At 34.8% G+C, this 18351-nt stretch overlaps 1 protein-coding gene across 1 annotated transcript; it reads left to right on the forward strand.

Annotated features, from left to right (window-relative positions):
* The first annotated feature begins 915 nt into the window (after positions 1–915).
* On the forward strand, positions 916–3319 carry LOC104885113 (probable galacturan 1,4-alpha-galacturonidase SALK6). The gene is given in 6 exon segments (XM_048648635.2): positions 916–1154; positions 1834–2157; positions 2263–2384; positions 2386–2776; positions 3007–3098; positions 3100–3319. Coding segments are annotated over 6 exon segments (1242 nt in total). The 5' UTR covers positions 916–1001; the 3' UTR covers positions 3260–3319.
* Positions 3320–18351: the final 15032 nt, after the last annotated feature.

Below are 18351 nucleotides of genomic sequence, written 5' to 3' on the forward strand. Positions count from 1 at the left end.
TTTCAAAGGAAACTCTGCCGGATTTTTAGTAGAAATTTATGGGAATAGAGTATGAGAATCAGAGCGTAGTCGTAATAGTTAATTAATTTGAATAGAGTTGGGATTTGAGTTCCATACTCTCCGATATAGTTCGGTGAGTGTGATGGTAATAGTCCGAGTTACCTCGACCAGAGTCTCTTTCGCTGTGCTTAATCCTTTGTAAGCTGGTCAGGAAATTCGGGCTGTTACAACAATGTGCACCGAGTCCATTTAAATCTTTTCATAAGACTTATGATTTTATAACTTCTTTGGATATCTTCTTTGGGCAGTATGAAACTTGACAAACTTCAAGGTTGTTCTTTTGAAGACTTTTTTTGTTGCCCACTCGCTCCGACTACATTTGAGTACGTCCCAGGTCGCACACCTACTTTTGATGGATGAGTCTCTCAATCAGAGTTTCTGCATACAGTGAGGCTCGAATTCAATACCTCCCTCAAGCGATTTCAAACTAGTTACAAGTTGAGTCAACTTTTGTTGGTATTCTTTTGAAGACTTTGCATTATTTCTTAAGCTAGTTAATTAATCTATGTTGGTAGATTGTGAATAAAAGGTTAGCTCTAGGTCTCTAGCAAAAAGAGGTTTGTGTATACTGGATACTAATAATCTTTGAAACTTTGAATAACTTGTGTAATTATTTATCTATTGAATAACTTGGTTTCAATATTTCTGGTGCCCCCACAAATCACAATGTTTTTAAAGGTTCTTTGACTAATATTATGGATGGTAAAAATGGAGCTATTCTATGTATTTTAAGCTGACATTTGTAATAATAGGTTCCTAAAAATGGATTATTTATCATCCAAATGACCACATCCATTAAGTCACATTTTAGTGATATATTTTTAGTATAAGACTGGTGGCAGAGAACAAAAGAAAAAACATATATATAGCAATAAAAAAGTAAGTATTCAACAAAATAATTTTAAACGTAAAAAATAACAAAATAAAAAACCAAAAAAAAAATGGCTTCCAAATTAAATTTCACATTGTGTTTGCTCGGATTTTATTTGCTCATCATAGAAGTTAGTTGTCAGACTCAGAACCTAGCTCCTGGTGATACCATTGTATTTGACATAACCACGAAAGGTGCAAAACCTGATGCCGATGTCACACAGGTAAAACAAATTGTTTCATTTCATAATAATTAATCAAAGACTACTTTATGTTTGACGAGTGTATAAAATATAGGGTGAATTTTATACTTCCTCTATTTTATATTAAGTTTTTCATATGTTGTTTTCCTATAATTTGTGAGACTGACTCTTGATCATTTACTTTAACAAAATTATAGTAAGTATTTAATGGATACCTATGTCATAAATATTCATGGAAGTTTTATAAAATCCCACATGACATTTTATTCCTCTTATACATTGGAGAGAATTTATGGTCAAAATTAAAAAAGTTGAATTTGAAATAAACAAATTAGAAGTTTAATATAGTATAGGATAAACGAAAATATAATTTGGGGATTATGTGGTGCCTTTCTTATAATAAAAAATTGGGAATTTTTTATTATCAAGGATAATGTTCAAATTTATATAAGTAATTCAAACTCTTGACGAAATCAGTTTAGGATAAATAATTTAGGAAGATTGGCTATTTGGCTTGATTCTTTTCGGATAAAAAAAGATGAAAATCATGTGTCATGTTTGTCGTTATAGTATTAAGTAAACGATGAGGTGCCATATTACGTCTTATTGCATGACATTGTCTCATATTAAAATTTCCTGGAATATAATATTTATAATGAAAAAGAATTGAGCATTTAATTTGTTAATTGATTGTTTTCAGGCTTTTTTGGACTCATGGACTGCAGCATGTGCATCAAAAAAACCTAGCAAGGTCTTAGTTCCTGCAGGAAATTATATCCTAGGAGCCATTACTCTCAAAGGTCCATGCCAGACACCAACTGTAATTGAAATCTTAGGGAACTTCAAGGCTCCTTCAGATGTGGCAGCTTTTAAGAAGGAAGATTCATGGTTTAAGGTAGAAAATGTCGACAGTTTGATAATCATTAGTGGTAAAGGAGGAGGTGTTTTTGATGGCCAAGGACAAGCAGGATGGAAAAAAAACGAATGTACTAAGAATGCTAACTGCGCCTTCGACCTTCCTTATGTAAGCCCTTCAGCTTACTACTAATCATTTTAGCATGTTAGGATACTAAGATTATATTGTATGTACAAGATAAAATAACCTGAATATTTATGTTGTGATTTGCAGAACATAAGGTTCAATTTTGTGTCCAACTCAAAAGTAAGTGGCTTGACTTCGCTAAACAGCAAGTCGTTTCACGTTGTTCTCTTAGGGTGTAAGCAACTAGAGTTGTCAGACATGACAATAACCCCCAGCAGACAGCCCTAACACGGATGGCATTCACATTGGACGTTCAGAAAACATTATCGTAAGAGGGTGGACAATAGGCACCGGAGATGATTGCGTGTCTTTTGGTGATGGGGCTAAGAACGTCCTTATAGAAGGAGTCACATGTGGGCCCGGTCATGGTCTCAGTGTTGGGAGCTTGGGTAAATACCCAAATGAAGAACCAGTTTCAAATATTACTATCAGGAAATGTACCATCAAGAACACTGACAATGGTGTCCGGGTTAAAACATGGCACAACTCTTATGAATCCACTGTCACTGGCTTGTATTTTGAGGATATCACTGTTGAAAATGTCAGAAATCCTGTCATTGTTGATCAAGAATATTGCCCGTGGAATCATTGCAAAGCAAAGGTAACACAAGTTCTTCTGTCAGACTGTCTATTTTTCGCATAAAAATCAAAACTTAAGCAAAACACGTAAAAAGTTACCAGGAACTACAAGAAACTGTACTAAATTTTTACTTTTCTGTGTGTAACTAATATCTTATCCTTCTGTTAAATAGTCTCACAGGATACACTACTAGCTTATGTGTTCCACATATAGAAGTATATACTAATATCCCAGATTTATGATTTTAACAGACACCATCAAAAGTCAAGATTTCCGACATCAGATTCAAGAATGTGAAGGGAAAATCAAGCACCAAGGAAGCAGTGAAACTGATTTGCAGCGAAGGCGCCATGCGATAAGGTAGAGCTAGCTGACATAGACATACAATACACTGGACCAGATGGTCCTGCAGTATCAATGTGTAAATTTGTGAAGCCTCTTCTTACTGGAAAGCAGAGTCCACCTGCTTGTGATGCACCTGCTACCCCTATTGTTGAAACTTGAGGGTCAGGCCTAGGATTTTTTAATGTTGTAATCTTAATAATTCCTAGATGTTTGAAACAATTTTGCATGTATTTGTTGAAACATAGGATCTTGTTGTTCCCATATAGATGGATGATATTTCTTTAGAAATTTGCCATTCAAGGCTCTATCTTTTATGTTGTCATTTATATCTTTTAATAGGTATGCATTTCTAGTCATTTTCTTATAAATGATAAAGGGATCTTGTCACTTAGGCGTCCATTTTCCTAACTAGGGATTTTTATAAGTTGATTCCGACGGAAATATTTTCCAAAATTTATCATTCTCCTGGAACTCTTTAGGCACTACTTTTTGTTGTAGGCCCTAGAAACCTTTTCTTTTTGGATCCTCATTTTGGCTAAAGCTTCTTCCTTAGCTTCTAGAGCATCCATAATTTCAATATTCATTGCTTGTGAATAGTTATCTCCTTATAACCCCATTTGTTGGGCTACCAGAGATGACCTTACATTCACTTCAGCAGGGATTATTGAGTGTATCCATAAACTAAGTTAAAATGAGTAACTCATGTTGCTTTCCTTTTAAAGGTCTTGTAGGCCCATAGGGCATATAGCAACAGCTCATCCCATTTTCTTAGATTATTATCTATTAACTTCGAGATCTCTTTTACTATAATCTTACTGGTAGTCTCAGCTTGATCATTTGCTTGAGCATAGTAAGGTGTTGAATACAACTTAATTATTCCAAACTAATTAAAATAATCCAGTAGGTCAGGGTTCCTGAATAATGTGGCTTGATCAAAGGTTATAGTTTATGGAATCTCAAATCTTGTGAAGATTTTCTCTTCCAATAAATTTATTACAACCTGGGTATTAATCTTGTTAGAAGTATGAGCCTACACTCATTTGGTGAAGTAATCAGTCACCACTAGGATGTATGAATGCTTTTTAGAGGATGCGAGATTGATTTCTCCTATGACATCTACTGCCCATCCTCTGAAAGGCGAAGGTTTAAGAATGTATTTCAGTTCTGAGGCTGGCGCCCTATTGATAGGTCCAAACTTCTAACATCTTTTACAACCCTTTAGCATAATCAATACAATCCTTTCTCATAGTGGGCCAATAGAAACCATGTTCGTGCAACAACCCTCTCATTTTCAGGTCGTTTTGATGAGCACCACATATCCCTTGATGAATCTCTGCCATGAGAGTTAGGGCTTTTCCAGCATCCACACACTTCAAAAGTAATCCTTCTGGATCCTTTATGTGTACTTCACCAAATTGCATGCAAAATTTAGTTGCTGTCATTGTAACTCTATTTAGCACCTTTGTCCCAGTTGGGTTTTGGAGATAATGGATAATTTCATCTCTCCAGTTCTTTTCCTCCTTTAATATTGAAATTCTATAGACTTCTAATATATTTTCTGATATTTTTTATCAGTTTCGTTAAGAGGATATAGGATCTTTTCTGGAGAATGATACCTTCATTTTGTGAAGGCACTTCTTCTCTAGCAGAAGCTATTTGGGACAGCTAATCTACTGTTTTATTTTCTACTCTAGAAATGTGTATGAAAATAATTTCCTTAAATTGTTTAGATAATTCTTGTGCTTTCTTTCCACACTCATGTGATACAGATGGTATATATTTAAATTCTTCAGTCATTTGAGAAATGACCAGTTGAGAATCCCTGTATATCTTTGCTCTCTTAGCTCCCAACTCTAGCAACAACTCCAACCCAATCCATAAAGCTTCATATTCTGCTCTATTGTTGGTGCATGCACCCTTCAGGGTCACTGCCAATTTGGTTGGGATCCCATCAGGGGATAAAATATATATTCCAGCTCCTGTTGTTTCTATGGTGTTAGATCCATCAAAGAACAAGACCCATGGAAAGATGTTCTCATCAATGATTCCAGAGTCACAGTAAGGATGGGTTGCTAAGAAATCAGTTAGAGCTTGACCTTTTACTACCTTTTATGGCACGTATATATATTAGGTCGAATTGCAGTAAATGTAGACTCCATTCTCTTAACATTCCTTTTAAAAAAGGTTGGGATATCATATAATTTATGACACTTGTTGGAGATACTACTTCTACTGTGAAGGCCATGAAATAATGTGTGAGCTTGATTGATGCATCATATACTCATAAACACCATTTTTCTGCCATTGTATACCTTTTCTTTGTGTCATGCAGGATTCTACTTAGATAGAATATAGCCTGCTCATGTCACTTCTTATTTTCTTGAGTGAGGAGACTACCAATGGAATCTTCGCAGACAAACAGATATAACCTTAATGGTTTTCCATTTTGCCTTGGGGGAATCAATACAGGAGGACTTGCTAAATCTTGTTTGATGTGATCAAAGGCCTTTTGATGCTCCTCGTTCCATTTGAACTTTGTTTCATGTTTTAATCTTAATAAAGGTGAAAACTTTTTAGTTTTTCCAGCTAGATTGACCATTAATCTCCTAACATAATTGACCTGTCCAATGAATCTTTGTAGTTCCTTATTATTAGAAGGTGGCTTGGCTGCCAATACTGCTTTTGCCTCGTTTTGGTCAATTTCCATTGAATGAGAAATCCTAAAAAGTTACTGGCTTTAACTTCGAATGCAGATTTGAGTGGATTCATTTTTAGGTGATATTCTCTCATTCTAGTGAACGACTTAACCAAATGCTCTTTATGTCTTAAAAAATCATTTGATTTCACGAGTATGACATCCACATATACGTCCATGATCTTACCAATTATGTCTTTAAATATTATGTCCATTGCTCATTGGTATGTAGCGCCAACATTTTTTAATCCAAATGGAATGGCCACATATTCAAGGAAACCTAATGATTTTTGGACATCTGAAGGTTGTTTTATTACAGTCCTCTTGTGCAATCTTTAACTGGTGATATCATGCATATCATCCATAGAAGCTATGTATATATTTTGATGTTGCATCTATTAGGAGATCAGCTAAAGGCATGAGATATTGATCCTTAGGTGTTGCTTTATTAGGTCCCTAAAGTCAATGCAAATTCGTATCTTGCCATTTTTCTTAACTACTGGGACTATATTAGAAATCTAGTCAGCATATTGGCAAGGCCTTATGAACTTTGCCTTAAGAAGTTTGTTTATCTACTCTTGTATAGGCTTTGTCAGTTCAGACGCTAGTCTCTATTACTTTGTACCACATGCTTAAATCTTTCTTTGATAGGCAACTTATGTTCTACTATTTTCCTATCAATACCAGGCATTTCATAATGGTTTCCGAGCAAAACAATCCTTAAAATTCTTTTAGATTTTCTATTATTTCATGTTTTTCTTGGTTAGTGAGGAGCTTACTTATGTAAGTAAAACGTGGATTTTTATCGTCCCTTAAATTTATTTCTTCTAGTGGATCATGAACTTCCTGTTCAATATACTCACTTTTAGCCCATACTTTCGCATCCTCTTCTTCTCAAAATCCAGTTTCGTGTAAAGTTTAGCAACATGCATTAGAGTTTATAAGAAAATCCTCTTGGTATTTTCTAAAAGCTAAATCTTTCATAACTTGATCAACAATAGGGGTAAACCCCTTACAACATTCTTTCTGATTTACACATATAGTAAACTTTTATGAGAAAAATACAGCCTGACTCTATAAGCTAACAAGAGCTAGTGGTTGATCATAGTTAGACGCATGTTGAATAATTCATATTTTGATTGAATGTCTTCAACTTCTGGGACGTCCTCGACTTCTTCAATGAGAATTGCACTTGAGTCTTCTATCTCTTGGTGAGTTTGTAAATCAAGTTGTAGAGCAACCTCAATTTTGATAGTGGGAACTAACTTTAGAGAGTCCCTGATAAAAACAAAATCAGGAGATGTTATTAGGCAAACTTCCTCATCTGCTTGAACCATTTCATAAGTGTCACCATTCCATAAGATTAAGACCTGATAAGTGATGATAGAATAGCATAATTATAATGTAACCAATCCTTTCCTAATATGGCATTATAATTAATACCACTTTCGACTATGAAAAAACCAGTATAAGTAGTTTTACTTCCTACCCTTATCTTTAAAATAGTCATTCCTTCCACTTTTTCTGATAAACCAGAAAAACCAGTTATGTTGATTTGTATGTTATGCAAATCATTCTAGTTTTTTCTAGTTACTAGATACATAGACTGGCATAATATTAATAGTGGCTCTAGTGTCCACTAATTTTTTGCCTAGACAAACTCCCTCAAAATCAGTGTGCTTATTATCAACATCAACTGACCTAAAGATTTTATCTATAATTGATTTCTCTAGATTAGGCTTTAAGGATGTTGTACTAGGCACTTTCTTCTAAGGTGCATTCAAGCAAGATGACAAGCTTCGAGAAGAAGTAATTTTAAATTTACCCGCCCTCTCTTCCTTATCAACTTTGTCTGCCAATGATGTAATATTGGTCTGGAATCCTGGCTAGTCTTCTGACTTTTTAAACTATGTTGGTAGCATAACCACGTTGCACTATATGTTTTGGCTCTCTCTCATTTCTATCTGAGGCTCATTCACCAGTGGGTCTCCATCTAACACTAAGTCAATGTCCGACACCAGTAATTCCAAATCCTCTTATACAAACTCTGAATCATAGTCCGCATTAAAGTCATTCGTTCCCTGGCGTCTCTTTCATAAGAGAATCACCTCCTCTTTGTTGGCCATCATTCTTTATAGATGATGTATCACACTATTCGTCTTCTGGGCAACAATTTAGTGATGCCAGCTTGTAGATCGAGTCTCTTCATCAATTCTTATATTTTCTTTAAGGGAATTCTGCACATTTTGAGTGCTAATATGAGTTCTTGCTGCAGCAGCCTTTACTCAGCTCTTTCATTTTTGATGTCCTATTTTTATGTAAGTTTTAGACATCTTATAGTGACGCTATCCTCACAACTGATTTAAGCTGTGTATCTCCCTGATTTCCATGGGGCTTTACCCTTCTTTTAAGAATTTTGGGCACGAGAGTTTGACTTGGCTCCCTTTCTTTTCCTTTTGAGGGAGGGTATGACCCGCGGCTATTGCTTTTCCTTGGTCCTTGACTTCTGGACTTTTTTTGGAAGGGACGCTGATAAGCATGTAAATAGGCAGGATCATTTGGGATGATCTGAGTTTTAACCATTTGAAGGGTTAGCCTATCTGCACATGACGGGCACATACCACTTCTCAAAGCTTTTAACCCCTCTATTGCCCTGGTTTGTAATAAGAATTTTTTAGGAGCCTTTTTGTAGGTCTTAGCTCTTTCCTTAGGCATCGCCAGGCTTGGAGCTGCATTATAACTGACAGGCGCCTTAACTTTGGCTAAGTTGACCCTGTAGGCTTCTAACTCCATCGCATATTGTTCAACTTCTGAGACAACCAGTCTTTTAAGACTTAGTAGCCTAGTTAGAAATACTCTGAATACTTGACATTGGTCTGTTGTATGTGACCATTCATATGCCATCTGCACATATCTTCCAATCCTTCTTCATTGGCTATCTTTGGCATAACCAAGATTCATTCATCAAGCAATATGTTGAAGAGTTGGTTACCTATTTCGGTTATTTGAGATGTCTGCATAGTGATAATAAAAACATTGTTAATCTCTACCATCCCACAGAATATTTTGAATGGTTCGTCCTTTCCAACTACATTAACATCTTCATCATCCGAAAACATGATATTTTTCTTATCAATTTCATCCTGGATTTTATTTCTAAAAACAATGCATTCATAAGTGTCATGAGTTACCACATCATGCCATTTACAGTATTTTTAACCCTTACACTAGTGGAAAAAACCCCACCTGATGCGGTCAAAACTGGCCTTTCAGATGCGGTTTTGATCCGCATTAGGTGGGCCCACGGCAGGTTTGTAACTAATTCTGATGCGATCTAAGACCGCCTCAAAGAACCATAATATGATGCGGTTTTACTTAAAACTGCATCAGATAATCATATTACCTGATGCAGTTTTAAGGTAAAACTGCATCACTAAATCTACATAATGATGTGGTTTTACATAAGAACCGCATCAGTATGTAGAATGTAATGGTAAAAAAAAAGGTTGCAAACCTGCAGCAGCAGGTCTGCAACTTTAACATTCTTCTCTCAAGTCGCAGTTTTGGCGCTAACATTCCTCTCTCAAGTCTCAGTGTTACCAAAACATATATACCAACAATGATACATTATACAAAATAAATATAAATAAGAATTTATATATATAAACTAAACATAAATTCATGATTAATATAAATACAGGAATATTACACAAATACATAAAAATAAGAACTTAACATATATACAGAAAATTACAAACCTAAAAATACCTAAAAATTGAGACTATATGAAAATGAATAACTAAATCCCAAAATAAACAACAATAATTACCCAGTCACGAACTATACCAAAATAAACGACAAAAATTAAGAGCTAAACCAAAATAAATGATAAAAATTAGATCTAAAAACTAATTGAAAAAATATTGAAATACACGAATTATACGAAAATTGCATTATACAAAACGAAAATTAGATCTAAAAAGTAATTATGCGAAAAAACTAATTATCAGTCACTAAGTATAAGGAAAATGTAATATATACGAAAAAAACAAAAATTAGAAAACAAAGGAGATAATTATACGAAAACGAAGGAAAATTAAGAGTCGAACAAAAAAATCAACCGAAAATGGAAACCTAAAAAAACGAAACGAAAATGAAAGCCCAAAAAAAGAAATAAAACCTAAACCCAAAACCATATCTTAAAAAAACTCCCAAAATAAACGAAAAAAATACACCTAAAACCAAATCCAAAAACTAAATCCCATAAAATCTTAAACGAACCAATTTCTTGTGTAAATATCTTCAATTCTTCGTTCTTCGTTTCGCTCTTCAGTTTGTTCTTCATTTTCGATCTTCATTCATTCGTTTCTTCGCTTTCATTCATCTTCACGCCATTTTTGTTCTTTGTTCTTGTTTTGTGAGGGAGGAGTAGAGAGGAGAGCGAGATGGGGGGCGTTTATGAGAGGAGAGAGAGAGAAGAGATTATTAGGGTTCTCATTTTTAATGAGGGAGGAGAGAGATTAGGATGGGTCGGTAAATGAAGGTTGATCAAACGCGTTAGGCCTTCATCAATTCATTGGGCCTTTATCAATGCATTAGGATTTGTTCTCGTTATTTGGGCTTGCACAAAGAAGCTCGTTTTTGTTTTAAAAAAGAATATAATAAAATCTGATGCGATTCCAGAAACCGCATCAGATTTTAAAAAATCGTATCAGTTTTTTGATCTGATGCAATCCTCTTGTGGACCACATCAGATTTTCCTCTCAGCTTTCCTTCCCATTTTTTAATTGATTTTCTGATGAGATTTTGTAAAACCGCATCTATTCTTAAGTGACAGATAAGGTTTTTTCCACTAGTGTTAACTTCATCAGCCGTTCTTACTTTATGACTTCCTACCAGATTTATCTTTTTGTTAGATAATAACCAATTGAAAATAGTATTGGATTTCTTAGCATCAAATGTATATGTCCTCTTTTGCCTAGATTTCAAATCTTTGGTGCCAGAAATACTTTCTTCTCTAGAGGAGAACACTTATAAGGTACTCCATGAATGAATTATGCCACGTCCACTTCTTGTGCAGTTTCAAAGTGGAAGAGCTCCTCATTCTTAACGAAGAAACTTTGGTGTCTTGCTGCACTTTCAGCTTGTTGGTTTCTCTCATATGTTATGGCCAATTCTGCTAGTTCAACAAAAAAGCAAAGGCATGACCATCAAACCTTTTTCGAAACTGAATTAACATTCCCTCCTAAGCCATTTGTACAAACTCTTTTTCAGGAATGCTAACATGACACCTAATATTAGCCATTTTGAATCTAGATAGGTAGTCTTCTACAGACTCTCCTAACTTTTGTTGAATTCTGACAAGATCAATTAGAGTCAGTCCAGGTCCAATGCATGCAAAATGATTTGTAAATTGCACTTACGTGTCCTGCCAGGATTGGATAGAATTTGGTGGTAAATTAGTATACCACCAAAAATTCGTCTTAGTTAGAGACATGGAAAATATTCTCAATTTTAAGAAGTCATATTTGTTATTTCACTAAGAACACTACAAGAGGGGGGGTGAATTGTAGTGTGGAACTTATTGCCCAAATAATGCGGAATTTAAAATATAAGCAATAAGGAACTTAAAGTGCAAGAGAGATTTTCACGTGGAAACTTCTTGTCTCAATACAAGAAGAAAAACCACGACCTACTCAGGATTTAAACTCTTCAGTATAATAGAAAATCTCCTATGATTCAACCTATTACATACGCAAGTTCCACTCTAAACTCCAACTCTCTCACAATATCCACTCTATACTCTAGACTTAACTCTAAGTCTTTCAAGAGTTCCTACAACTCTTTACAAAAGGTTTACTCAAACCCTTCACCCCTAGATAGACTTTACTCTAAGTCTACGCATACACAACAAGAACTTACTCAATTTCCTAACTCGAACTTACTCAAGTTCCTAACTCGAACTTGATACAAGAATTCACTCAAACCCTTTACCACGTTCCCATTACAAGAGTTCACTCAAACCCTTTAACCCCAAACTCAAATACAGACGCTTGATAATTTGGTTTAACTTTTAGTATATAGAAACTGAATAACTGTAAAGGAACATGGCACTCATGGGAACTTGGAACACACAGGAACGGACTCAAACAAGGAATAGAAAATTAATTCTTTTGTAACGTTATTCCTTAAGTCAAACCTTATGGAATGACATAAGTCAGACACTATGGAAAGACACTAGTCAGACAATTTTAAACTTAATTGAACTTATATATTTGTAGTAGTCTTTTAAAATGAACGTGGGATTAATCATGTGTTAGTGGTTAAACCATTATCTCATTATGTTCCTTACCTAGAGGAACACGTTTCTCAATCATCCCATGATCTCCATGATCACTGTTAAATGTGAGAGAGAATTAAGTTACTGCGCCTTGATTTTAGCAACCACTTTAAGCATTAATTTGAAAATCTGATTTAATAAAAAATATTTTAACTATTAATACCAAAATAAAATTATCTTACCAAAACTATTATCTTTAAAATATTTCCATAAAAACCGAAAAGAATTTTTATTAAAATCAGATTTTTTTTCTTAAATAAAAATGGTTCCCTAGAATCTAGGTATAATTTACTCAACTGGCATAAATGAACCGTTTCAATGCTCCATCCTAAGCCTAGTTCCTTTTAATAGTTAGTTCCTTTAACTTAGATTAATAGACTAGCACGTATGTTCCTTCGAGAGGAACACACAAATAATTTCTTTAACAACACTCATTATACGTATTATAAATCTAGGCTTTTTATTTTCCAAAAACTAAAAAAGATAAAATTAAATTAATTAAAATCAGATTCCTAAAGAAATCAATTTTATTAAACCTATTTTATTTAGAACTTATCTTTTATTTTAAAACTAAAATTTATCTTTTATATCAAAACTAAAACTTATGCTAAAACAACTAATGCACATTATTTATAAAAAACTAACCAAGTAGATATTTATTAGGAAACAAACTCTAAATAAATTCTTATAGATTAAGATGATAATATGCATCAGATTTATTGACTCTTAAAAACTTTTGACTCTAAGTTCCACAAGTTCCTTTGCCTTTACGAGTTCTTTTAGACCTTGTTCCATTACCTTTCACGTTTCCACATACTTACATGAATTCTAGAAAATAAACTCATATTTTCTGCCTTCATGCACCATGCTGCTCCAACTCAAGAACCGCATGTTGATAGCTCCACTTTGGAACTTCAGTGTGCTAGTTCCTTGAAGAAACTTCACACTCATAGTTCCTGCTCAGGAACTTCTTGTTTCAACTCTGAAACGTTATATTATTGCTCCCACTCAGAAACTGCTCCAGAACTTCATGTTCAATGTTCCTTTTAGGATGAACATAGGAACCGCTCTATTTGTGTTCCTTATAGGAACTCTTTTAGGAACTTCACTTGTTTGAAGACCTTTATGATGTGATATATTCAACCTTTGATGACTTATGTCATGTTAATATAATATGCACATCTCAAACACACATGTTAGTTAGATAATCATCATTTGTTTACAATCATCAAAATACTACATGACCCAACAATAATGCCAGCTGCTTTCCTACACTGACAATTGAACCTAACTAAATGTTCCTTAGTAGAAACTCTATCATTGCATGAGAATAAGGTAAAGTTAGGTATCTTAAAAGTTCTAGGAAATGAATTGGCTTTATAAATCCATTCAGGACAAGGTTTTTGACCTATTTGCCTCTGATTTTTCCTATCCTACTAGTCTTTGGATCAGTACCTCAACTTGTGCCGCCAATGGATTCTGATGCCTCCCCGGGTATCCCATATTCCCATTCCCCACACCTCCTAGTTGATCATACATAGGGCTAGGGTTAGGAATGGAAGGTTGATTTTGATAACCTCCCATAGGGATCTCCTAGCGATGCACAAAATCAGGATTGGTTGCTCCTTGTGCCATTTGTGGTGGGAATGTATACCCATTTGTGAGCATCCCATGCTGATAAACACTAGTAGCTTGGGTAAATGGAGCTTGGGATTGACCATATCCTAGAGCATTCTCATAATGAGGCGTACCAGCCATAGTTGGTTAGTTAGGTATATATAAGCATAAGGTGTAGAAGGAATCTGAGCCATATTTGGTTGGTTAATAGGCACATGTGCATGAAGTGAGCTATTGTTGTTTGAAACAAAAGTATCTTGCCTCTGTCCTCCTTGTGATGATCCAGATTAGTGTGTGTTGTCACCAACTTGTCCACCACCCATGAAAAACGAAGGTTGGTGATGTCCTGATGCCTGGTGCCAGCCTGGCTCCACGCCTACTACCATTCCATCACTTCTCCTAAGGTTTCCATGATTACCCTCTCCAAGACTTAAGGGTATTGCCCTAGTTTGGTGCTCATGGGAAGAAGTTTGTGGATCATTTGAGATTAATGGATCTCTAATTTCAGGATGGGAGAAATGTACCCTTGGAGGGTAACCTATTAGAGGAGGATCTGGCATTATGCCACGACTTCCTCTCGCTTTATTTAGCGGGACCTCTTCTAAGACCTTAACCATCTTCTCGTTTAACTGATAGTGTTTTTCGACGAGTAGTTCTAAGCGAGTAATTACTTCAGTAGCGAGAGATTTAGACATTGTCGTAAAAGTTGCACTCATAGTATCATTGATATCTACGATTATTCGATCAATTTGTCTAGAGTTAATTTCTCTATCTTCCTCACTTATCCTTTGTAGGAATATGTGAAGACTCTGGCAAACTCAGAGGCTAGAGTTTTGTAGTTAGAACCAAATTGTTGTCTTTGAATCTCTCTTGTTTCCAATAATAAATGTTTTACTATCTATGTGAACTTTTCATACAATTAATGTACAAATCCACGACCAGTACTACTTGGAGATGAGCTTTCCCTTTGAGGAGTCTCTCCATTTGGCTCTTCCAGAACATGATGAATTGGTTCATCATTGTTACTTTGCGCCCTAGTCTGATGGGATTGAACTACTAGTTTTCATGTTTTGGAAACTTGATTCACCCTGAGCAACTTCTTTATTCTTTCTAGAACATGTATCCGGCATTTTTCTGAAAATGACAATAACTGTTTTATACAGTTAAATTGCAAAAATTATGAAGAAGAAATTTCAGAATTTGATAATGAATCTTTCTCCTCCCACTTTGGTCGCCAAAAAACTTCTTGGTGCAAAAGCACTTTGTTGACCTTGCAAACAACTCAATGCACATCCAATAGTTTGATACTGAATACCACTGGAGGCTTAGTTCTTCAGGGTTACCGGTTTTAATTAGATAAACCTTGCCAACATACTTTGTTGTAATTTAACTAATGATTAAACTACAACGCCTATTGAATTCAGGAGAAATGTAATAAATAGAGAAATCAATTAATTATAAGGAACATTCCCATTCATTCCACAAACTTTAAGAACAAATTTTACAAGACATATGGGGATAAGCCAGGTTAGACAACTAAAGAGAAAATATGAAGATTGTTATGTCCATGGTTTCTTGCTTCAAACGAAGAATTAAAGAACTTGGCGTTAGGACATGTTCTAAATCTAATGAACTAAACTATAACCCCATGAGGGGGTTGCCTAGGCTAAGACTAGGCTATTCTAAGAAAAGAGTTATTGCAAGTTGTGTGCATTGTATTGATTGTCTTCTGCTTTATGATCCTTCTTCTATTTATAAACTAACGTGATATGTAACTTCCATGTAGCCTTGGAGGAAAAACAATTGAATCATCTTTGATTAAAATCTCAACCATGTTCTGGCGCTGAATAACCGTAGCTTTGCACGTTCTTCCTTATGTGGATTCATCTCGGGATTATTCTCTAACTTCTTGTACCTTTGTCATCTTTCCTTGACTTTTATCTCCTGATGATCTTGATTTGACTTTGACTTATATTGACTTTATCCCGTGGGCTTTATATTGTAATTGGGCCTTCATACTAAGGTGAGATTAAACCTTTTGAGGTTTAATATACAATGTACCATAATAAATGCTAATCATACATCTAAAAATGGCTGTAACACCATGTTATATGTGCTTTTTTTTTACATAATTAGGAGAAAGAATTGAAGCGTATGCCTAGTATAAGCGAGTTGTTTTATAAATGTCATGTTAACAAGAATAAAGAATTTGTGGACGAGACAATAAAAAAATTTGGGTGAGTGTGTACTTTCTATATATAATGCACTTATGCATGTTTGATGAACATAAGAGTGTTAAGTCTTCCACACATATTTTAACCTTTTCCTAGACTGATTTTCAGAACAAGATATTTGTCGACTTAGGTCGTGTTATGTTCAACTTATTTTAACTTATTTAAGATAAGATAAGATAAGATGTTCTGTTAACTTACCTTCACTCATTTCAGAAAAAAAAAAGTAATAAGATAAGATGTTCTGTTAACTTACCTTCACTCATTTCAGAAAAAAAAAAAAAGTAATAAGATAAGATGTTCTGTTAACTTACCTTCACTCATTTCAGAAAAAAAAAAGTAATAAGATAAGATGTTCTGTTAACTTATCTTGACTCATTTCAGAAAAAAAAAAAAAAAAGTAATAAGATAAGATAAGATAAGATAAGATAAGATAAGATAAGATAAGATAAGATAAGATAAGATAAGATAAGATAAGATAAGATCGATAATATAAGATAAGATTAGTTCAGATAAGATAAAACAAAATAAGTTGAATCAAACGGACCCTTAAAGAATGCAGATCCTAAAACAAAGGGCGAGTTACTTTTGAAAGCCTTAGGTGGACGGGAAAATGCAGAATGGTATATGGTGTTGGGAGTGTTGCCGATAACTTCTATGTAAAGTCACATAACGAGCTAGAGCGAAATGAGCTAGTGTCTAATTTTTTAGAATCATGTTGAAGAACTCACTCCGAAAAATTTGGAACAAATAAAGGAGCTTGATGAAACAATAAGAAACGTTAATGAAACAATATATGTTATGAAGACTATTCAAAAGCAAGTTTGTTTTGTAACTCAAAACGCAGTTCAATAGCAAATGGGTGTAATGATTTTAGTTTTTGGGTTCAAACATGGAACAAATAGTTAGGAAAATAGGTTTTTGACATGGAATGCAGGTACACAAGGTGTTAATACATGAGGTTATTAAAATTTGAAGAGCTTTTTTTAAATATAAGAGTATTGAATGGAATTAGCTTAATGAGTATTAATATATAAATTTGTATTTAATTTTTTATAGTCTTTAAATAATTTTTTTCCCATAAAGGCCAACATGAGATTATAGAGTAGTTGGTTAGTGCATTTGCATCTCAAATGAGAGATCATGGGTTTGAGCCTTAATACACACATATTGTTTAATAGTCTTATTTTATTGTTGGGGTTTTTTTATTAGGAAATTAAGTCAGCCCAAGGGCTAATCCCTACAAAGCTACTAGCCTATAAGAAACACCGACACATTGGCTGGTAAGGCATGCATAGCATGCGAAGGAAATACCCCCATCATAATGTTGGGGCCCTGGGAGTAAGGATCTAACCCCTTACCACAGGGGCCAAGGGGGAGCCCTCTACCCACTTGAGCTAACTCCTATCCTTTATTGTTGGGGTATATGTGACAACATGACATGTTTTTGTATTCCTTCGTAACAAAAAAAACAACAGTTGCCATTATTTTGCAACATAACAAAATAAATGCAATAATTTTATTCTTTTCATTTTAGTTAAATTTTTAAGGGTGGGATTACCAATACCCTTCACTATAATAGTAAAAACCTTGTTAACTACATTAATCTTCATTAGAAACTTAAAGATCCCAAATATGATTAAACTAATTACTACTCCCCCAAGTACCCATTCATCACCCACCTACCACACTTTCCATCATTTCCACTCATCACCACCACCACCCACCTCATTTCAACTAGTTCTCGCTCACCACTATATCGTTTCCAACACTAACGACCTCGTTTCCACCATCACCTGCTCATCACCACCAATCAATTTGTCATTGTGGTACTCAATTTATGTTCGAATTTACGGGTTTGGGGCTCAATTTGTTTTCGTATTTCTCGGTTTAATTTGTATGATTTGGGTAATTTGTTGTTTGTTTGTTGTTGTTATTCGTCCGTTGCAGTTTGTTGCTGTTTGTGGATATGATTTTGTTCGCGGGTTTGGGGGGCCGAAAGCTGGGTTCAAGAGTTTGAATTTAGGGTTTTGATTCAAATTTCGAGTGTTTCTGTCTAGAAATTAAGGTTAGTGATCTGTGTTGAGCAGGTCTATAATCCAAAGATTAGGTATCTGAGCTGGGTCTCTGTTCACCGGATTCCTGCAAAACACGTTAGACTACCCCGGGAGTTGTTCCAGGATTACCCCTCCGACGCTCAAGTCAGTTGATGATTGAGGTAGATAGATAATCTAGAGTGAGAAGTTCTAGTTGGTTAGGTAAGAATTCGATACATTTTCATTAATGAGACCAAGGTATTTATAGTAGTGACAATCCCTAGAGAGAGATCTTTTTGATAGGATGGGCCTCCTAGGGATTGGTTGTGTTG

Source organism: Beta vulgaris, chromosome 1 (genome assembly GCF_026745355.1).
Source record: "Beta vulgaris subsp. vulgaris cultivar EL10 chromosome 1, EL10.2, whole genome shotgun sequence".
Lineage (NCBI taxonomy): Eukaryota > Viridiplantae > Streptophyta > Magnoliopsida > Caryophyllales > Amaranthaceae > Beta > Beta vulgaris.